The sequence below is a fragment of the Eptatretus burgeri genome, chromosome 1 (genome assembly GCF_056783735.1).
Source record: "Eptatretus burgeri isolate ZD-2024b chromosome 1, Ebu_testis_v1, whole genome shotgun sequence".
In the NCBI taxonomy this organism is placed as follows: Eukaryota; Metazoa; Chordata; class Myxini; order Myxiniformes; family Myxinidae; genus Eptatretus; species Eptatretus burgeri.
In genome coordinates, this window is record NC_140961.1 from 67460962 (window position 1) to 67484517 (window position 23556).

The 23556-nt window shown below is 40.9% G+C and overlaps 1 protein-coding gene across 4 annotated transcripts in view; it reads left to right on the plus strand.

Moving 5' to 3' along the window:
• Window positions 1-23556, plus strand: part of LOC147034655 (beta-1,3-N-acetylglucosaminyltransferase lunatic fringe-like) — a 136553-nt gene that overhangs the window by 98650 nt on the left and 14347 nt on the right. For all 4 annotated transcript variants that reach the window (XM_085886882.1, XM_085886901.1, XM_085886893.1 and 1 more), the window contains 3 exons: window positions 15542-15590; window positions 16439-16541; window positions 17389-17542. In XM_085886882.1, the coding sequence (XP_085743008.1) occupies window positions 15542-15590; window positions 16439-16541; window positions 17389-17542 (306 nt within the window). The remainder of the gene's footprint in view (window positions 1-15541; window positions 15591-16438; window positions 16542-17388; window positions 17543-23556) is intronic.

Genomic DNA, 23556 nt, shown 5'->3' on the forward strand with positions numbered 1-23556 from the left:
TTGTCATATAATCCTTGGTATCATTTTGAAAGAGCTGGTGGACCGTTTTCTCCCTCATCCATTTTCTCCACGATGTTGGTTCCGCTCCGTGGATGACATTGGTCATCTGTCACAGTGATGCTACCACAAAACAACATAACACCAGTGACTCCATTTATTTTTTTTTCCATTTAGTTTACATTTGAAAAATAATAATTTGGATCTTTGGCCTTTTTGGTCACTCGTGGAGAGATTCACTTACCTTGGCAGTGATATTCATGTCTCTGCTGGCTGTGAGTCAGAGGTCAATAGACGTCTGGGCCGGGCCTGGGGAGTCATGGATTCACTGGATAATGGGGTGTAGTGCTGCCGGTACCTGTGCGGGAGGACGAAAGTCCGAGTCTTCAGGTCCTTGGTGCTTCCAGTCTTGCTCAATGGATGTGAGACTTGGACTCTGACCAAGGATCTGAGATGGAGACTTAATTCCTTTGGTACCAGGTCTCTTTGGATAATCCTTGGCTATCGTTGGACACAAAGTCTGACCAGCGAGTGGTTACTGAGAGAGACTCAAATGAGATTTGTTACCTGCATAGTCCGTGAGCGTCAGCTGCGGCTGTATGGCCATGTGGCTCGTTTTCCTGACGCTGATCCTGCTCACCAGATTCTCTCAGCGGGGGAGTCTTGTGAGTGGAAGAGGCCTATGGGCCGACCACGTGCCTCGTGGTTGCAGCAGGTTGATTGGCATCTCAAGGAGATGGGGATGGGTCAGGCATCTGCCTGGGGGATGGCCAGACGGAGGCCCCTGGAGTACCGGCGGAAAGTGGACGCAGCGACGCGCTACTCTGGCGCATGCTCCCATACCTGACCTGACCTGGTCACTCGTGCAACAAAGGTCTGGTTGTTCTTTAAGAACACAAGTGAACAGGAAACCAATACATACAGACTATTATCTTGACTTTTTCTTCTCAAAGACCGAGTTATTCACTGTGCTACTACATTCCTTACTCCTTTACGGCCCATATCCTTGGTTACTTTTACATTGAGGTTTGTGCAGACAGCACTGGCTGTACCACAGCCTTTGGATCCCATGGATCTGGAGAAACAAATGACCATGGAGAATGACTCATAAACCTGTGCCTGGACATCAAATTACAAATCTGTGGATCTTATTTCCAGAGAAGGAACATTCACCACCATATTTGGTACAGTAATGATGGCAGAACAAGGAAGGAAATATTGGGTGTCTTCACAATAAAATGTGAAGACTTCAAATAATATTTCGGAAAAATTAATTAAGCAACAGAGAGAGGGGCTGTGTTGAGTGTTACTAATACCGAACAGATGGTGTTAGCATTTATTTTTTTTAATACAAGGTCAAAGGCTCATAATGGAGCTGCCACTCACACACACAGACATACTGATGAGACAGACACTGAGCAAAACCACTGAGCTTGGGAGAAGTGCCTTCACTTCCCAGGATACTCTGGGTACCAGCAACGACACAACAATGGCACCACTTTTCTCATCACACTCAGCAAGGCACTTCTTCAGGAGGAATTTCCTCCTCCCCATGGATGCCATACCAATGAGGATTGAACGTTCTTTATCCTTTTTAACACTTGGCGTCAAGTAAGGAAGCAGCACGTACCATTTTTAAAGTCTTTGGTGTGACTCGGCAGGGGTTTGAACCAACGACATCCCAGACTTGGAGTGGATGCTCGAACCCTTACACCATCAATTCCGGTTAATGGAATGATTGCACGTCGTCAATCAGCTCTTGCTCATAAGGCATTACAGAATGGTAAGATTGTATTGTTTCATATATATATATATATATATATATATATATATATATATATATATATATATATATATATATGTATTATGTATATGTTATAAAACCAGCTCTCTGACCAAAGCCGAATGCTGTGACGCCAACATCACAATGTCTGCGGCTCCTGGAAGAGGGCATCCCGCACAAATTACGATGATGTGAAATGTAATTATATGTCGGAAGTTGTCATAAGTGAATGAAAATATGTCACTCACCATTTTCACACTCATTAGGGCATCATCAGGGTAACATAGCAAGTTTCCATCCGCTTGTGGAACTTTTTATAGGCACTATATATTTGTGTATATATGTATATATGTATATATATATATATATATATATATATATATATATATATATATATATATATATATATATATTGTCCAAAGTATAGGACTTTAGGCCCATTGGAGATCAGGGGAGTGCTTGTCACATTCCACGTATTTCGATTGACCCGCCGATCACAAGATGCACCTTGTGGTTGAATAGTTTGCATTAGCGTGAACAATCGTCTGGGTGGCAGACGGATGGTTGTTCTTTGCGGATTATGCAGTTTTACTGTGTGAGACATAATCCGCAGAGATTCTCACCATAACAGCCAGGAGGTGCGATTGATGTTTAAACGATGAATGTTATCATCATTAGTTAGATATTTATCGGTATGCCGTCCTGATAAGGGAAAATAAGCCCAAAATCCAGATAGGTGGTTCTGTTTGATGTTTAACTGATGTTGACCATGTTATCTTTGTCTGTTTGATAGAGTCGTCAGGCCGAGGCCTCCAGATTGGATGTGATGCTTTGGTGTCAGACTTTATGTCCATTGGAGATTTGGGGAGTGCTCCTCACTATATATATATATATATATATATATATATATATATATATATATATATATATATATATATATATATATATATATATATATATATATATATATTGTACATACTTGAAGTTGGGAGTGTAATAAAAGCAATCCATGGTAAATTCTCCAACCTTATATCGAACAAACATTGACTCCAACCTTTCAGAGTCTGTTTGTTCAATTAAAGGTTGGAGAACGTCCCATGGATTCCTTTGATATGTTTGTATGTATCTATGTATAACACAATGTTTGTGCATTTGTCTATCCCCTTTCATTAACACAATTTGAGTAGGGTTTTAAGGGCCAATCTTTTAACAAGACTGGGTGTTCATTATCATCAAAAGCCCCAAAGGACCCCGCACAAGGACCCAAAATATTCAGAGGACCCAAAACACGTGGAATACCCAGAGGACCCAAAAGACCTAAATGACCTCCTAAGACCCAAAATAAATAAATAAAAAGTCTCCGATGACCCAAAATATAATAATTCCAATCAGTCATTTTGACGGGTTGTTATACTATTGTGTTCCGATACAATGCCAATAGAAAGTCTACACCCCCTTTCAAAAATTTCACCTTTTGTTGCCTTATAGCCTGGAATTAAATTGCATTAAAACAGACTTTTCCCACCTTTGTTTTCACATCGTAACCTACAACTTCCAAATGAAAAACAAATTCTACAATTTTCAGAAAATTAACTAAAAATACAAAACTACAATGTCTTGGTTGGAAAAGTGTCCACCCCCCTTATAATAGCAATTGTAAACTCGCTCAGGTGTAACCAATCACCTTCAAAATCACACACCAAGTTAATGGGCCTCCACCTGTGTTAAATTTCAGTGATTCTGATTATTTCAGAATATAAGCTGTTCATGTTGGCTTCCTCTGCTGGATAGTGCATTTCACAGCAAAGACAACCATGAGAACCAAGGATCTTTCAAAAGACCTCTGGGATAAAGTTGTTGAAATGCACAGATCAGGGGATGGGAATAAAATATTTCAAAGGCCTTGAATATCCCTTGAAGTACAGTCAAGACAATCATTAAGAAGTGGAAGGTGTATGGTACCACCAAGACCCTGTCGAGATCAGGCCGTCCCTCCAAACTGGATGACCAAGCAAGGAGGAGACTGATCAGAGGCCACCAAGATGCCAATGGCAACTTTTAAAGAGCTACAGGCCTTTAAAACAAAGATTGATCACTGTGTGCATGTGACACCAATATCCCAAGCATTCCACAAGTCTGGCCTGTATGGTAGGTAGGGTGGCAAGAAGGAAGCCACGATTCAACAAAGCCCACTTTTGAGTGCTATTTGAGGTATGCAAAAAAACTACGCTGGAGATTCTGAAGCCATGTGGCAAAAAGTTTTGTGGTCTGACGAAACCAAGATGGGACCTTTAGGCCTAAATGCAAAATGTTACATTTGGCACAAACCCAACATACCACATCACCAAAAGACTACAATCCCTACTGTGAAGCATGGTGGTGGCAGCACCATGCTATGGGGATGTTTTTCATCAGCAGGGACTGGGCAGTTGTTAGGATAAAAAGGGAAAATAGATGGAGCAAAATACAGAAAACTCCAAGAAGAAAACCTGCTGCACCCTGCAAGAAAGCTGAAATTGGGACGGAAATTCACCTTTCAGCATGACAACGACACAAAGCACACAGCCAAAGTTGCAGTGGAGTGGCTAAAGAACAAAAAGATAAATGTCCTTGAGTGGCCCAGTCAGAGCCCTGACCTAAATCCCATCGAAAATCTGTGGCAAGACTTAAAGATTGCTGTCCATCAACGCTCCCCACACAACTTGACTGAGCTTGAACAGTTTTGCACAGAAGAATGGGCAAATATTGCCCAATCAAGGTGTGCAAAGTTGGTTGAGACCTATCATAACAAACTCACAGATGTAATTGCTGTCAAAGGTCCACCAAGTATTAACTCAGGGGGGTGGACACTTATCCAACCAAGATATTCTGGTTTTGTACTTTTAACTAATTTTCTCAAAACTGTGGAATTTGTTTTTCACTTGGAAGTTGTGGGTTATGATGTGTAAATAAAGGTGGAAAAAGTCTGATTCAATGCAATTTAATTCCAAGCTATAATGCAACAAAAGGTGAAAGTTTTGAACACAGGTTTGGTGGAGCCTGGGGATTTTAATTGGACATGCCTTTTTTTGTCTTTTCAAGGGGACATTATTTTAGGGAGGTTTAAAAAAAAATGGTCAAAGCCACATGACGTATAGCACCATGTGACCTGTTCATCCATCGGATGATGTATTATCTACATGTAAGCCAGTCGTACTCGATGTTTGGGGTTCCACACGTCTCTCACAAGGCTACATTTCCTAGCCACTAACATCCCTGAGTGGTAAAGTTTTGACTCGCATGATAGCTTGCGGATGTCCAAGTGTGCCTCCCACTTGCGCTAATTGTTTTGCAATCTGCAGACGAAGCAAGAGCTCGATATGAGTCATTAGCTTAAGCCAACAGTCTGCAAACAAACCTCTTTTCAGCCTATGTTTCCCCATGGTTGCTGTCTCAGTTTTCCTGGTGATATGGGCATGAAGCCAGAAAGGTGCTTTCTGGACTTGTTTCTGCTTGGGTATTCCATGTTTATACAGTCATCATTGGGTCTTCCCTTGCTGCAGTTTCCGGGAATGCCATTGTGTGTTTGTGTTTATGTACAGTACCGTGCAAAAGTTTTGGTTATTCCAATGATATTTGTACTTTTGGGAAAATTTATGAAATTATCAGTCAGAAGTCATGTATGTGTTTATACTAGTCATCACATATATATAGTCATATGTGATGTCATATATACCACCCGTCGCTTCGCTGATGGGAACACGAGGGGGGAGGAGAAATAGAGGGGTGGGGGAGAAAGAAAGAGAGGGGGAGAGTGGGGAGGGGGACAGAGAGAGGGGGAGCGAGGAGTGGTGGGGGAGCGAGGAAGGAGGGGGAGTGAGGAGTGGGAGTAGGGAAGAGAGAGGGGGGGGCGAGTAAGGAGGGGGAGTGAGGAGGTATGGGGGAAGGGTAGGAAGCGTGAGGGGAAGGGAAGGCAGCATGAGGGGAAGGGAAGGCAGCGTGAGGGGAAGGGAAGGCAGCGTACCAGGGAGAAAAGTGCTGAAAATCTTCGATTCCGAAAGTGAACTTGTTGCTGAACTGCAGACTTTGGTTTACTTGAATCCGCGTTCTCAACTGTCACTAATAGGTACTCTCTTTGATGTTTGGTTTTAAAATGTTTTTGGCATATTCGACATATTGAAGTGATAAGGAATGTCTATTGAACAAAATGAGCATACATCTTTTGGACCGTCTTCTTTAACCTTCCGAAAATAATTCCAAACTGTACTTCCGGACCTTTTGAATGACATGTTGTTAAAACTTTACCAGTCGATGTAATGCCTACCCGTCCATCAGCAAAGCAATTAGCACTCTTTATCGGCCAACTCCAATTGCCTTGCTATTCATTTAAAAGGAGCACGTCAAGCAATTAATTGGTCGACGACGTTTCACCTTCTTACAGCCCACCGAGTTGTGGAGAACATTTTTCTTTTGACGATGATGTCAAGGCTGTTGTGAAGTGCGAGTAAAGTCAGAAAGATGCACAGTTCTTTTGTGATGGCTCAAACGCATGAAGAAGGACAGAAATTCCACAAATTAACTTTCAACCAGGCACACCTGTTAATGGAAAAGCATTCCAGGTGACTACCTCACGAAGCTGGTTGAGAGAATGCCAAGAGTGTGCAAAGCTGTCATCAAGGCAAAGAGTGGCTACTTTGAAGAATCTAAAATATAAAATATATTTTGATTAGTTTAACACTTTTTTGGATACGACATAATTCCATATGTGCTATTTCATAGTTTTGATGTCTTCACCATTATTCTACAATGTAGAAGATAGTAAAAATAAAGAAAAGCCCTTGAATGAGTAGGTGTGTCCAAACTTTTGACTGGTACTGTATTTGTGGGCGGTCAGAGGATGTGACAGAGAAGCTGCAATGAAGCGACAACTGTTCAGCACCTCTCGTCTTGTTTTGATGTGAAGAGAGAACAGTAGTCGATGGTCAGAACAACTAAGCTAAGCACTTCTGCAAACCTTGCAGGATTGCATACTTGAGAACCTTCGGTATGCGAGCAGGATATAGTCAATGGATTGGTGGATGAATCCATCATTGCTATACCAGTTATATTGGTAGTTCAGTTTTCTTGTAAACCAAGAGCTCTCGACGTAAGTATCATGTAATCTACACAAATCAAGTAAGCAGGTACTCAAATCATTTTCACTGCCTGATCAAACAGGGCCAATGATACATCTTCCGACGACGCAGTTTGATCCAATATGAACACTAAAATCCCCGAGTGCAGCAACTAGATGATGACAGCTTGTTCGAGGAAGTTCAGATGCAAGTGAGTCATAGAAGCTGTCCTTTTTTAACTTCGTCATCCAGTTAGGTTACTGTGAAGCAAACTAAGACAGTCGTGTGTCCATGATAATGGTCGAATCTGATAACAAGTGAGGTGACAAGGGATTCCATTGGGTGAGGTCCTTCCTTGTTGTTTGGTCCAGGGCTATTGCAACTCCTGCCTGGTGGATATGATCAGTTCTGCCAGACCAGAAATAGTAACACCCATCGCTCAGCGTCTTACCTAAATCTAGGTAATGCATCTCCTGAAGACCGGCTCGATTAATCCTCAAGCAAGAGAGTTCTCGGGGGGGGGGGGATCAGGAGAATTGTGACATCTTGATGGAGAATGAGAACATTCCATGTTACGCATCTCATTTGTTTACTGAAGTGAAATTTCATTTTCCTATCTGTGATCTGTGGACGGTTCAAGGGTGGATCGATTGGGTTGTCATCATTAGGAGATCATTAACCCTTTGAACCCTGAGCTTCTTGGACTTTCGGCTCCCCCACCCTGGGCTTCCTGGAGAAAGATCCAACCACTCGGTTATATGGAGGTTTGAACAGCGGCTGGTAAACCAGCCACGAGTTCAAAGAGTGAACAAAGGGCCGAATGACAGTCCCTGAACCAGGGGCATGTGGACAATTTGGAAGGGAGAGGAGTCGGCCATCTACAACCACATATACATGAGCACACACAAACCTTGGCGATATTAAGACACCAGACCAATGTTTGAGATTCCTTTTTTGGACCTGTGACCAGGTGTTTTTATGTGTCCAAGTGTTGTGTGAATTGATTTTAAAAGTGTCTTTGTTCAAAAACCTTAACTTTGCAACCAAAGTTAGATTTTTGACCCCTATAAAATCGAAAAGAACAGAACATACCAATGTCTACCTCCTCCAGTCTGAAGGGGTAAGCTGTGTGTTGGCTTAACAGTTAAAGTGGCTGCCTTAAGATCTTAGGGTCTTGAGTTTGAGCCCCTGTTTTTTGCCATTAAAAACACCAGGTGGGTTTATTCAGCCTGCCATCCCTCCAAGGTGGGCAAGATGAATACCAGCTTCCTGGAAATGAGGGTCACTGCATCAACTGCACAGCTGTACTCCCAGCAATGATACAGCCAGAGGCTGCATACGAAACAAGAAAAAAAAGTCTGATGGGATTTTTATGCATCGGAAATCCTATTGATCACATCAGAAAAGGGACACACAGCATATTGTGTTTTATGTTCACCTTTAGTAAGGTATTTTTGTATGAAGTCTTGTCTGGTTTGGTTGAAATGTAAATGTTTGCTCGACCAAAAACCTTAATTTTGTGACTGATTTTTACCTTTGACCTCTGAAAAATCTCCAAAACTGCTTTAATCCGAAGTGATTCTATGGGTTCCCGTAGGGGCTGATGGCGGTTGGAAAACAGCTTCATACCAACTTCTTTCTCCGTTCACTTGAGTACAAGGGAATGCTAATGAAAAGTGCATGATTTTTAGTGTTTCACTTTGTCACTCCTTAAAAAGCGGAATGAGGGCCTACATCAAAGAAGAAGAAAAACAACATGGGGTTTTGGTGAATTGAACTACGGTACGTCTGTCCGTACCAAATTTGGAGGAGATTGGCTCAGAAATAATGGAAATAAATAAATAAATAAATAAATAACCAGAAATAATGGCTCAGAAATAAATGCTGCGGAGGTCCGCCCATGGACGGAGACAGCGCATGACGTACTGTCCATCCATTAGGTGACCCATTCAAGTCGAAGAATTAACTTGTAACGTGCGAGACACTACGTACTTCAATGGTGGTAGGAAAGTCTGTAAATGCTCGAAAAATAGACAACCAGCTTAATGTCCCGGACAAAGAATGGCATGCTAGTAATGCAATTTCTTATCTTCCACCTCCTCCTTATTTCCCTTTTCTTCATTAGCCTCCTCTTCCACCATGCTTAAGTATTATGTCGATGGTGCTGAAGATGACTAGTTAGAATGCCAAGTGGATCTGGCAGTACTGGATGTTTGTGGGAATGCCAGCTGAATTGATAATCGAGTTGCACCGCAGCCATCTGACATGCGTGGCATTCTAGCCTTTGTTTGTCATATTTTTAGCTCTTCAGATAACATTTGTGGTTATGTACTTGTGGGGGGGGGGGGGGGGGGACTGAAGAACACTTGGAGCTCTGTCCGCATGAGATTATAAGCCTTTGCTCTGCATTTTGTAACACAGGCGTACCAGATTAATTAATTTTTTTTGCACTTTCTCTGTTGTAAAAGCTCTTTGTTCACCATATTGTATATTTGATGTTGAAGGGGCCATCTACTCCCATATCCAAAGGTGAAGGAGAGGTGGGGAAAGGGTGACGTGGTGACGGAGGGGGTATGATGACAGGCTGAGTCAACCCACCTGATATGTTCTTTCAACTGAATGACAGGGGCTCAAACTCAAGACCCCAAGTCACTAAGATCTTAAGCCAACCACCTTGACAGTTAAGCCATCACCGGACTTGGGGGAGGTGGTGATGGGAGTTCATTGTGAAGGGAATCTAAAATAAATAATGAAATAAAAGGAGAGGAAGCCAAATGCCATGCCATTTCATTGCACAAGTAAGAGGAAGATGGTCTCGAATGAAGATCACGTGATGTACTTGTAATCGAGGATCCATCTAGAATATCCAAGGTCATCCGGTTGACCACAATGCAGATTGCTGCCATATTGGATGCCATTTATCAGCCATCTGCTGTCGATTCCTTCACTTCATAGTTTTCCATTCCACACATTTGTAATGAAAGGGGGGGGGGTAATAACCAATGCATCATAATCCATGCTTTTCATTTTTATAACAGGTGTACACTGAAATGTTCAAATTATTTCTCCTTCTCTTGCTTGCCCTTTCAAAAAAACCTGGAGAGAGACGTCATATTATCGTGTTATTAACAACGCTTTATTGTAATCGAGTAACATGTCAAACAAATCCTTTTTCTCATCGACACTTTGCTGCTCTGCATAAAAAAAAAATCAAATGGTGAAGGTTTTGGAGACAAAGTTTCACGAGAATTGCATCCTTCATGATGAGAGAGGCCACGTGTTGTTAAAAATAAGGCTCCTGGATGATTTATCATGAGGATTAATAACTGGATCAATGTTTGCACTCGTATTATAACTCGAGCCTCGCGGTGTTGTGGACGGAAGTTACGTTTTCATCCCTGTCTGTTTGTATGTTTGTCTGTCTATCTATCTGTGAAAAGGATGTCTCAAAAAGTTGTGGACAGATTGTGACCCGAATTTGCTGGACAGGTTGGATCTGTGACAAGGACGAAATGATTTGATTTTGGCGAAGATCCGGATATAGATCGAGATAGTCGTGTTTTATAAATTTTCTTTAAGTTGTTCCCTTCGTGTACAGCCTTTTGGCTGCTGGTTGCCTCATTTGTTCGGGGCACAGCAATGCCGCTAATCCAGTGCCCCGATTACTAGTGCACTCTGGTGCTCATTTCGCTGACCTCCGAAGGATGACAGGGTGAGTCAACCTCCTGGTGTTAATTCAGTGGAAACGTGGCTTGAACTCAGGACCCTCGGATCCCAAGCCACCACCCTAACCGCTCTAGGGTCCCAAGCCACCACCCTAACCGCTCTGGGATCCCAAGCCACCACCCTAACCACTAAGCCAACTCCAGGCTTCTTTAAGTTGTGATTCGTCACCATTTAGTGATCGGGCCAAAAATGATATATAGCACGATGTCTCAAAACGTTATGGATGGATTTGGACAAAACTCAGTGAAGAGGTTGGTTGTGTGACGAGGAATAATTGATTCGATTTTGGTGAAGAACCAGATCTGGATTCGGATTCCAGCATTTTTTTAAGGGATTCATCACCATTGAGAGATAGCGCCAAAACGATATATATCACGATATCTCCAAAAATTGAAGACGGATTTGCACCAATCTTTGTGGACAGGTTGGTTGTGTGACAAAGACTAGTTGATTTGATTCCGGTGAAGATCTGGATTGGAGAATTTAATTTTTATTTATTTAAAGTAATTCTTCACCATTGAGGGATATGGCCAACAACAATATACTGTACTGCATAGCAAGCTATCTCATTTGTTAGGTGGGAAGAACAAGCCGATTCGATTTTGGTTCAGGTTGGGATCCCAAAAACTGCAAACATTACTCTAACTGCTCCAGATAAGTTTCAACTGGAAAGTTGTGTATGCTTGTGTTGTCGTCAATAAATCAAAATGAGTACTTACTTCAGGGACACCCTGCACTCCTAATTATTATTTTCATATGCAGCCTGTGGCCACTGGTTGCATCATTGCTAGGAGCATGGCTGTGCCGCTGATGCAGTGCCCCCCTGTTTCCAGGAAGCTGGTACTCATTTTGCCGACCTTGGAAGGATGACAGCTGAGTCAACCGGCATGTTACTGTCATTTAACGGCACAACGGGGACTCAAACTCAAGACCATAAGGTCTTCAGCCAGCCCTATTAACCGTTAAGCCAACAACAGGTTTTGCACTACTAATAAATAATATGATGTCTAAAGTGCATGTTGGTAACCAGGGCGATTCTGTTAGAATGCACAATTTCAGCTGTCTGGCCCCAAGTTATATCCCAAGCAGAATCTGATTAAACATCAATTCCCCTCTGGCAGATTGCTCACAGAAGGGTTGCATTAGGGAGCACACGTTCCTTTGAAACTAGAATAGCACTCGGTAGAGCGCACATCTCCGCCAGGCTGAGCAGTTTACATTTTGTATCCCACTGATAGGCCAGATCTGCATCCGGACCTGAACCGAAACCGAAAATGCTTGTTCTTGTCTCCAAATCAAATAATCCACCTTGTCTTGAGCAAAAAAAATTTAAATATCAGTTGATCGTCAGGATTTTTTTTTTAAAAAGAAGGAGCGACCCTTTTTATTTGTTAGCAGACGACCCGTGAACCCGTTGGGTTCCCGTTGTGACAGCAGTTGATGAAAAAATAAAAGAGACAAAATTTTAATCTTATTTAGTGGTCAAACTTTAACTTCAAGAAAATTTGAGCATTTACCTCAGGAATCACCGTTCGGCCAACCGGTTTCTCGAGGTATATCAACATTCTCCATGATTTGTCCTTGCACTTTATGGATCGTCATACCAAAACTTGACTGAATCGGGAATTGATTTTTTATATTTTTTTTCGTTGCCCGATTTGAACAAAACTTGATACTGCACACCACAGGTGAATGGTGAGGCCGAAAATTTTTGCGCTATCGTGTACTGTTTTGGCTGTATTTCGGTAACATACATACATACATACATATACATACATATACATATACATATACATATACATACATATATATATATATATATATATATATATATATATATATATATACATTCATACAAGATGAGAGTTTGAGTAATATATAGATTTGTTATTATTTATTTTATTTTCAAAATGGCCACCGGCTTTCAGTAACCAACAAATCATGTACCCGACATGCCATTTTTAGCTCGCCTGTTCGAAGAACAGAGAGCTATAGCGATACCCCCGGTGTGAGCATGAGCGTAAAAATGTTAAATTCTTTGTATTATGGAAAAACTCCTCGACGGATTTCGACGAAACTTGGTGGGGGGGTTAGGTATGGTCCAAGGATCATGCTATTAGATTTTGGACTTGGTCCCCCCCCCAAAAAAAATTGTTATAGAAATTTTTTTTTGCATTTCTACATGTTTTAAGTGATTTCCAACCCCCTCCCCAAAAAAAATTGTTCGAGAAAAAAATTTTTGCAACTTTTTTTTCAACAAATTTTCGATATTTTTTGCATTTCTACATGTTTTAAGTGATTTCCAACCCCCCCCACCCCCCAAAAAAATTGTTAGAAAAAAAATCTTTGCATTTCTACATGTTCTAAGTGATTTCCAACCCCCCCCCCAAAAAAATTGTTAGAGAAAATTTTTTTTTTTGCATTTCTATATGTTTTAAGTGATTTCCACCCCCCCCCAAAAAAAATTGTTAGAGAAAAAAAAATTTTTGCAACTTTTTTTTCAAAATTTAGATTTTTTTGGGACATTTCTACATGTTTTAAGTGATTAGGATTTCGACAAAACTTGGTGGGGGGGTTAGGTATGGTCCAAGGATCATGCCATTAGATTTTGGACTTGGTCCCCCCCCCAAAAAAAAGTTAGAGAGAAATCTTTTTTTTTTTTTGCATTTCTACATGTTTTAAGTGATTTCCAACCCCCCCCCCCAAAAAAAATTGTTAGAGAATTATAAAAAATATTAATTATTTGACATCTTTTAAAAACGATAAATGTATAAACAGGCGAGCATTGGGTGGCTTTGACACCAACTCTGGTGTTTTTACCTCCACACTCCCCCAAAAGAAAAATTACATGAGTCATGTACCAGATATGTCAGTTTTTTTTTACCCACAAAGGAATATGACGTGGGTCACATTGCTGACACGTCACGGACGCACTCACTTGGCCTATTGAAAATACAATCCACAGTTTTAAACAAATACTGTATGTAATACATGTATGGCGAAACATTAAAAGAAAATACACACTTAGTGATTATTTAAATGATTGGCTGTACCATCTTTCTATCTAGATCTTCAGTAAACATTAAATACACAGATTTACATTTGTGGGATGTGGACTCACCAGCAACCCCTGGTCCACCTCGGTAGAAGCTCGGTGAAAGTTTAAAAACAACTCGGTATCGACATGGAGAAAATGATCGATTCAATGAATGGTGCAAGAGTCGAACATGAAGATCTGCATTTTGAATCGGTGCAAACTGCTTCAATATACTGTATGTCCTTCCTTTCGTCCGCCCGTCAACATGAAGAAGAGCCTCCCCAAACCACCGTGTTTCGTCGTTTCTAGTTTATTGTTGTTTTGTTTTTATTGTGTTGTTGTTTTGTTTGGGGTTTATTGTTTGGCCTATTGGGGAAGTAACCGTCAGTCCCCATGGGGATACTTTTTGAGTGGTGCAGTAGTTTCACTGCACAGCTTCCTTCCAACACTGGTGCGATTTATTATTTTTTATTTTAAATTTTATTTCATTTTAATTTTTTTCTCGTGATGTTTGACAAAATAAATATTTTTTTTAAATGAGGCTGCTTCAAAAAAGGAAGCGTGCAAGGAGGATCAATTTGTATTTTTTATTATTATTATTTGGCCTTGTCATAACTTGTCCACAACTTTTTGAAATATCATGCGATATCCAGTGTATTGTTTTTGGCCCCATCTCTCAATGGTGAAGAATCACTTTAAAAATTCTCATTTTCGAATCCGGATCTTCACCAAAATCAAATCAATTCTTCCTTGTCACACATCCAACCTTTCCAGGAAATTTTTACCGAATCCGTCCACAACCTTTTGAGATATCGTGCTACATATCGTTTTTTGGCCCCATCTCTCAATGGTGAAGAATCACTTTAAAAATTTTCAGATCTGGATCTTCACCAAAATCTAATTATTTCGCCCTTGTCACACACGCAACCTCTCCACCAAATTTTGGCCGAGTCCATCCACAACTTTTGAGACATCCTGTTCACAGACAGACAGACAAACAAGCAGGGGTGAAAATATAACCACCTCCTACTTTTAGTGGCAGACGTAATTATCTTAATCCAGCTGAACCACCGACCCATCTGCAATGTAGACCTCAATCATCCTACGGTATCTCTTTACAAGACCAGGCTACTGGGCTGGTTACGCTGGTAACCTCAATCGTAGGATGGACAGGGCTGATAAGATAGCTCAGAGATGGTTCACTCCCCTTTAAGCTATTTGGTCTTGGTCCGATTCCTCACCTGACTATCAACTATCATCCTCGTCCTTTTGCAGTCATGGAGGTCGTTCAATGAGTGTGCTTTTCTTTGGAAGAGACGTTAAGCCAGCGATACCATCTGAGAGCATTTGCTTATGAACATTGAAGATCCCATGGTACCTTTTGAAATAAGCTGGCACGATGGCTAGATTCCAAATAGCTGCCTCAATCTACAGAGGTGGGACACACTGCATCAGCAGGCGTAGTCTTACAGTCAGAAATGATGCAAATCAGCAGCCTAGTAACCGCAAATGCATGACCCCAGTAATTGTTGCTAAAAGGCGTCTGTGAAGCTGTAATAGTCAATTAACATAAACATTACACAAGATAGATTGGAAAGCCATCAGCTTGATTAACTAAGAAAAAAAATCCAATAATTTTTTTTATTCATCCTGTCTTTCTGGAGCCCAATGTAACACCTGTTGGAACAAATGAGATTGAACTCTACGAAGCACAGAAATTCTGACCAGATGTGAAGGCATTAACATATTGTAATTGAGCGCCTGTTTGAGCATCTGGAGGGAGGGGTACGTTAACGTGCAGTGTGTAAATGAGCAATGTAATCCACTTTTGATGCAAAGCAGGTATCGGGTCGAATCGAGTGCTCAATCCACATAATGGCATCCTGTTTTTCTTCTTCCTAACAGACCTACGTATTTACGGACACCGAAGATGAGAAAGCCAGGAAGATACTCGGTAAGGGCACCTTTGCAATCTGGTTTTAGTTTAACTCTTCAGTCCTTACTTACCTGTCTGGCCTGGGTTCTAATCGTGACCCAGCGATAAACTGTTATCCCAGTGTTTCACAGGCAGGGTGATTTATCAATATGTGTGCCGTCCCTTGGGGTGGACGTTAAACGGGTGTCCTGTCTGCCGGTATTCATTGGTGAATGTTAAAGATCCCATGGTGTACTTCACAAAGAGTAGACGAGCTGTCACCGGCACCATGTGCAAATTGTAAATTCCTGCCCGAACCGGCAGAGGGCATGGCATCAATGGCACAGCCATGACCTCAGCCAATGATTCCACCCCACAATCTTGTGCTGCATATGAACGAGGCAGAAGTGGTTATTGTCTTTTTCTTTATCACCATTTATTATCTTTATTACCTCCGCCACCAAAGGTGAAGGAGGTTATGTTTTCACCCCTTTCTGTCTGTTTGTTTGTCTGTTTGTTTGCCTGCCTGTGTGCAGGATATCTCAAAAAGTTTGGGACAGATTCGGATGAAATTTTCTGAACAGGTTCGGTATGTGATAAGGATGAGCTGATTCGATTTTCGTGAAGATCCGGATCCGGATCCGACTACTGGAATTCTTTAAGTGATTCTTCACCATTGAGAGATGGGGGCCAAAAACGATATATAGCACGATATCTCAAAAATGTATTGGGCCCGATATGTTCTCGCGGATCAGGTATTGCATTGTGGGGGTATGTGCTGTACCGAGTGCCCTTCTTGTTCTGCTCTTTTTCTATCTATCCCTTGTTCTTCCCACTTTGTTTTAATTTTTTTATTCTGCCTGAAAACTTTTTGCTCCCCTTTTCAGGTGACCGGCTCATCAACACAAACTGCTCTGCCGCACACAATCGCCAGGCACTTTCTTGCAAGATGTCTGTGGAATACGACGCCTTCATTAAATCGGGCAGGAAGTACGTGATCGGTATTTTTCTTGCTAAAGCCGCTGTCACACCTTGACGATTTAGCCAGCGTATGCCGACGTCTGAAAAATTTGTCTAAAACGCTGGCACACGTCGAACACGTTATGGGTAAGTTTTGTATACGTTAAGAGCACACTGAAGCATGCTGGCATAAGTCGTAGTACGCCGAGCTCGTCGACAAATTTTATGATGCTCAAAATTTTTCAACGTATGCCAGCGTATGACACACGTTCCGCATACGCTGGCCATAATTTGTAGGCACATTACGCGATCGTTGACACACGTCGACACGCGTTACTTGTAAGTTACTCATAAGTCGAAACACGTTGAGGTAATGTCTAGCTTACCCGAAACTTATTTCTAACCTATGAGTAATGTGTTTTGAACCTATGAGTAACGTATCTCCAACGCACATTGACATATGTAGACGTATTTGACGTCTTCCGGACGACCACAGAACTTACTGAACGTGTTTCTAACTTACAGCTACCGTATAATGGTGTATTGGCAGCGTTTAGGGGAATCGGTATGTAAAAATGGGCTTAACACAGGAGGAACCCGTCAGTGTTCCAGACTCCATGGTTTTTTTTTGGTTTTTTTTTCTTCGGTATGACAGTGATGTTGACACTTCGATTTCTAGTGCAGTTATAATATAATATAATTAATAGGCTGACGCTCTTCTTTTCTTTCTTCTTTTTTGCTTGTGGTGAAGGGGACATGTCTTAAGTGACTTATTTCATATTTTTTGCTTATTTTTCTCATTTCAGGAGCTCAGTAATGCCCTCCAAAATTATTACTGTGTTGACGATACCCATCTTCCCTCACTCTCTGATGCTAGATGGTTTTGCCATGTGGATGATGACAACTATGTGAACAACAATGCCCTTCGCTCAACTTTATCATCATTTCACCACAGTCAAGATGTCTACCTCGGCCGGCCGAGCCTTGACCGGCCCATCGAGGCTGTGGAGCGGCTTTCAAGCAGAGTCTCGGTGGGTGTCTGGTTGTCTTCAAACTCAGTCACGCATCCTCACTGCCTTTTGCATTTAAGTCTGTGTTTAACCTCTCCAATGCATATATCTTTACATTTGACTGATTTATTTGAGTCGTTTTAATTTCATTTTTGTTTTTTTATTTCACAATACTTTGGGCAAGATGATGATGACTTCTCGCCAAAATTAATTTGAACAAACCAAGATTAAAGAAACCATTTTCCCAAATTAAGTCGCATACTTCTTTGTACAAGACTCCTGACATGTACAGTATGCAATTCACTCCATGCATCCGAAATAATGAAAGAGGTATAAAGTGTATGTACAGGGATACAACCCAGTCAATGATAGGTTAATAGCAGTGATGTTGAAAGGACATCTAGTGATCACAACCATGATTTCGATATATGCTCCAACTTCTGCAGCAGATTAAGAAAATGTAGAGGAGTTTTATGGAAGATTCCAGGATGAACAGGTACCTAAAAAAGATGTTTTAATTATTATGGAAGACTGGAATACAAAAACTGGAGAAGCAGGAGCACCAGCGATAATAGGAAATCATGGACTTGGTATTCAAAATGAGCCAGGGGAGAGAATGCTGGAGTTCTGTGTGGAGCATTATCTCATAATTGCAAGCCCATGGTTCAAACAACCCAAGCGCAGACTGTACACATGGACTTCACCTGATTGGCAACATGGAAAGCACATTGACTAATTTTGAATCGACAGAAGATGGAGAAGTGCTGTGCAATCTGCCAACACACTGCCAGGTTCAGAATGTGGGACAGATCTTGAACTCCTTGTGGCAAAGCTCCAGGTCACATTGAGAAAGGTGAACAAAAAAACTCTGACCAGATATGACCTTGAAAACTTATCAAAACAATATGCAACTAGAGGGGGAGCACTCGGGAGAGTGCAAAACCTCCGCCGCCAATACTGCTGGGTCACTCAAGTAAACCTTATATCTTATTCATTAAATATGTCAACAGTGTTGAGAGTTATAGTTCTTTTCTCCAACATTTTTTTTGGGGGGGGGGGGGAGGGGGTTGGAAATCACTTAAAACATGTAAAAATGCAAAAAAAAAAAAAAATATATCGAAATTTTGTTGAAAAAAAAGTTGCAAAATTTTTTTTTCTCTAACAATTTTGGGGGGGGGTTGGAAATCACTTAAAACATGTAGAAATGCAAAAAAAATTCCTTTTTTGGGGGGTAACAATTTTTTTGGGGGGGGCATTGGAAATTACTTAAAACATGTAAAATGCAAAAAAAAAATTTTTCTCAAACAATTTTTTTTGGGGGGGGTTGGAAATCACTTAAAATATGTAGAAATGCAAAAAAAATTCTCTAACAATGTTTTTTGGGGGGGTAACAATTTTTTTTGGGGGGGGTTGGAAATCACTTAAAACATGTAGAAATGCAAAAAAAAATTAATCTATTTTTTGGGGGGTAACAATTTTTTTGGGGGGTGGAAATCACTTAAAACATGTAGAAATGCAAAAAAAATTTCTCTAACAATTTTTTTGGGGGGGGGGTTAAATTTTTTTGGGGGGGGTTGGAAATCACTTAAAACATGTAGAAATGCAAAAAATAATTTTTTTTTTCTCTAACAATTTTTTTTGGGGGGGGGGGGGGACCAAGTCCAAAATTTAATGGCATGATCCTTGGACCATACCTAACCCCCCCCCCACCAAGTTTCGTCGAAATCCGTCGAGTTTTTCTGTAATACTGTTCACAAACAAACAAACAAACAGAAAGGGGTGAAAACAGTAACCTCCATCCATCTTCGAAGATGGCGGAGGTTAATAAAGGTTTAAAAAAAAAAACCTTTTGCAGAGCTGGACCTAATTGACAGAATGCTAGACAAATTGTGGCAAGAGGTTGAAGACATTGTAAAAGAAGAGCCCAAAAGCAACATTCCAAAGGCAAGCAGAAAGACATCTAAACGGCTGTCAGAAGAGGCAATAAATATTGCAGACAGAAGAGTAGAGATGAAAACCAAAGGCCCATCAAGAGAGGACATTAAGCAGCTAAATGCCGACTTCCAACGGCAACCTAGGAAAGACAAAGATAAATATTTCAAAGATGCATGCAAAGAAATAGAAAGTGACAACAGTGTGGGAAGAACAAGAGATCTTTTTAAAAAGATCAGAGATCACAGGAAAGTTTAGGTCAAGGATTTGGGTCCTTAAGAGTAGAACATGAAAATATCTGACGAAAGAAACACGGGTGAAATAAAGATGGAAGGACTATACTGAAACTCTATACAAATGAGAAAGCAATATGATGGCAATCTTCGAAGAAAGAGAAAATGAGCAAAAAAACAATAGTGATGGAATTTCAGGTATGGAGAGTCTTGAAAGAGCTGGCAATGGAAAAACACCAGGTGCTGATGAAATTCAAATATAACTCTTTAAGGTTGTTGGGGAGGAAACAATCAAAATTTTCACAGCTATCTGTACACAGATCTGGAGTAGGATTATACGGCATAAAGGTGGAAACAGTCAGTCTACATGGCATTTTCAGACTTCAAATAACCAAACAATTGATTCGCACACCAACAAGATATTACAAATGATCATTCAACACAGAAGAGAATAATTAATGAAGCATGAAATGCTCGTTGACCAAGCAGCTAGGGACAAGGAAAGGAAGGTGTATCTCTTTTTTTTATATAGATTACAAGTCACATGGGTACGCAGCCTTGTTTGGTGCTGTTGTAATCCTCTTGGCATTCTGAAGAAATAATATTGCTTTGTTTTTTTTCTATTTTTTGGTGGGGGTCTTAAACACTTCCCTGCACCCACTAGGAAATAGGGTCAGGGATCATTTAATATTACCTTTCACATAGATACAAATGCTTGGGCATTATTGAGTGATTAAAAAAAAAATCCAAGTTTGTTTTCTAATTTTATTATTATTTTCAATTTTTTTGTGCCAAAAAAAGAAAAAACACTCCCGGGCACTCACTGATTAACCTCTGAAAGTTTGACGAACATCCGTTCAGCCATCTCTGAGAAAAAGGTGACACCCAGACATACAGACAGACAGACAAAACATATCTCTTATAGTACAGACGAGTTGGGCACCCGTGAGAAACCCACGGGAATAGACATGTCTGACATTTGGACATCTTGAGTTAGATGCTGTACGTGGAGTTTTACAAAATTGGTATTGGCAATTCATCAGATCCAGAAATGATGTAATCTACACAATTTATTTACTTCACATAATCTGTGAATACATGTCCATGCACTTGTGAAATAGAGTTTGTAATGTCTCAGCATCATCATCATTCATGATGATGATGATGATGATGATGATGATGATGATGATGATGATGATGATGACGAATGTGTAATTCCACTTAATGTAAAATGTGACTTCAAGATCTCAACTCTCCCCCCTCTCTCAACTCTCTCTTTCCCCCCCCCCATCCTCCCACACTCTCTCCCCTTCCCTCTCCTCTCCCCCCTCTATGCTCTCGCCCCTCATCTCACACTGCTCAGAGGAGAGGGGGGAGTTGGAGAGGATTTTGCACAAAGGAGAAGAAGGGAGGTAGGGGTGAGGGGTTTGACAGGGTGCGGAGACTTACTTCTGCCTTGACCTGATTGACTTGAGAGTGAGGAGAACCTTATTGACTGACTTCTGTCGTTGATTTTTAAATTTGAAAGCGTCAAATACACTTCACTTCACAAATAAAAAAAAATTCCTTAAAACCAAACGTTATGAATAAATATTGGATTCCATTGTTAGTCCACAAATTCAATTAATTATGTACAAAGTTTTTTTGAAGTATTGTTTAATTAGATGGTTGGAAAAAAAGAGTTAACTCACCTTAAATAGACTCTTTACATATACCCCGGGAACATGAATAAATATATTTACACTACAGTTCTATCCAGAACTTCAGTTTTCAGTTACTGTACTTTTGCTTAGTAAAAATAAATACCGAATTACTTATCAGGGAAATGTGGAAATTTCATGTAATGCAAAATGTGACTTCAAGACATCAACTCTTCTCCCCCCCTCCTCCTCCCACACCCTGTCCTCTCCCCTCTCCCTGCCCCTCTTCCCCTTTCCTCCCCACATCGCATCTGACCAAATACATTCAAAATGGATATTAATATGCATTTTACTCCAAAAATGCCAATATTCATCTGATTTTCTCACCTTTTGCTGCAACTGAGTCTTAAACCATCTTCACGACTGAAAAATGAAATCAGATATCGAATTAGAACAAAAAATGCTTAAGAGGCCTCAGACGTATATGGAGCAAACAAAATGGTGGCGATTTGGTTTTGAAGCCCGTACCTGAACGGGGGAAGACATGCCCTGAACGGACAGACACACTGGATGAGAGTATTATAGTGTAGAAAGCAAATCTTTCATTTTTGGTAATCATGAATTAATGTGAATTATGCTGAGAGAAATGGGGATGTTGGAACACCTGATATGTCTGGTAAGAAGCATGATCCACTCTGGTAAGAAGCCTGATCTACTAAACAAGAAGCTGGAGTAAGAACAAAGTATGGAAAGACAGAATGGTTTCTGCTGGAATCTTTCTTTGGATTCTTTGGAATCGCTGTCTTCTTGCGTATGGCAGCTTGGCTGCCGGGTAGCTATCATTTTGTTGGGACGCGACTATGCTGCTGATGCAGTGCCCGTATACCAGTACAATGGTGCTCATTTTGCCGGCCTTGGAAGGATGACAGGCTGAGTCAACCCCACCTCGTGTTAATGCTGCGGCTAACGGGGCTCAAACTCAGGACCCTAAGATCCCAAGCCAGCCACACTAACCACTAAGCCAACATTAGGCTTGGTTTGGAATTATAAAAGGGGTCAGATAAGGGTGCATTCTCTCCCCTTACTTGTTCAATCTGTATAGTGAGTACATCACGAGGGAAAGCAAACTCTGATGAGACAGAGGCTGGAGTCAGGATTGGATGAAGATGTATCAACAATTGAAGGTATGCTGATTGTCCGACTCTGTTGGCAGAAAGTAAAGAGGAATGCATGAAACTGCTGCAGAGAGTGAAGAAGGAAAGTGAAAAAGCTGGTCTTGATTTAAACCTAAAAAACACGAAAATCTTGTCAACCGAGAAGATCCATGTATTCAGATTGGGAGATGATTATGTGGAAAAATAGTGGAAAGTTTCATCTTCCTGGGTTCCAAGATCGAAGTGAGTGGAGAATGTCGAGGAGAAATTAATATACGGTTATTGTTGGGGAGAACAGCAACGTCAGGTTTGACAAAAAACTGGAAAGACAAAGATGTGACAAAACAAACCAAGAGGAAGCTGGTCAATGATCTGGTATTTACATTTGTATTGCATGGATGTGAGTCATGGACAGTGAAAAATAAAAAAAAGTAAGAAGGTTGACAGTTTTGAAATGTGGTGTTGGAGACGAATGTTAAAAAATCCATGAAGTGCAAGAAGAACAAACATATCAGTGCTTGAAGAAATTAGACCACCATGTACATTCAAAGCACTGATGCAAAAGTAGAAACTGTCGTACTTTGGGCACATCATGTGTGCAGAAAACGAAGGTCTGGAGATGTCAACCTTGCTGAGAATGGGTAAAGTACGAATAGGAAGAAGCAGACCTTGTATGTGTTGGATGGATGGGGTAAAGGCTTCAATCAAGCTGTCTCGATCAGAGCTTCGGGAAGCAGTCCAGGATTTGGATGTTTGGAGAAATCTGATTGTAAATGTCACCAGAAGTTGGCCACCACTTGACAATACTAGATAACTAGCAACAGTATTTGTCGGTGCAGTACCTTTGCCGCATAAAGTCGTGTACCTTCAATCTTTGGGAGAAGCAGTTTTGCAGATAATCAAAGTGGACAAGCCAGGAAATGTCAATGCCTGCGACAATGTGCTCTGGATCGTGAAGAAATGAATTGCTTTTACAAAGCTATTTTTGGTTACTATCAAAGAAATGCAGTTTTGCAGGATGTTCTAGCAGTCTTGACCATATCCCTTAATGTCATTGCACGCTTCAGCAGTACTCT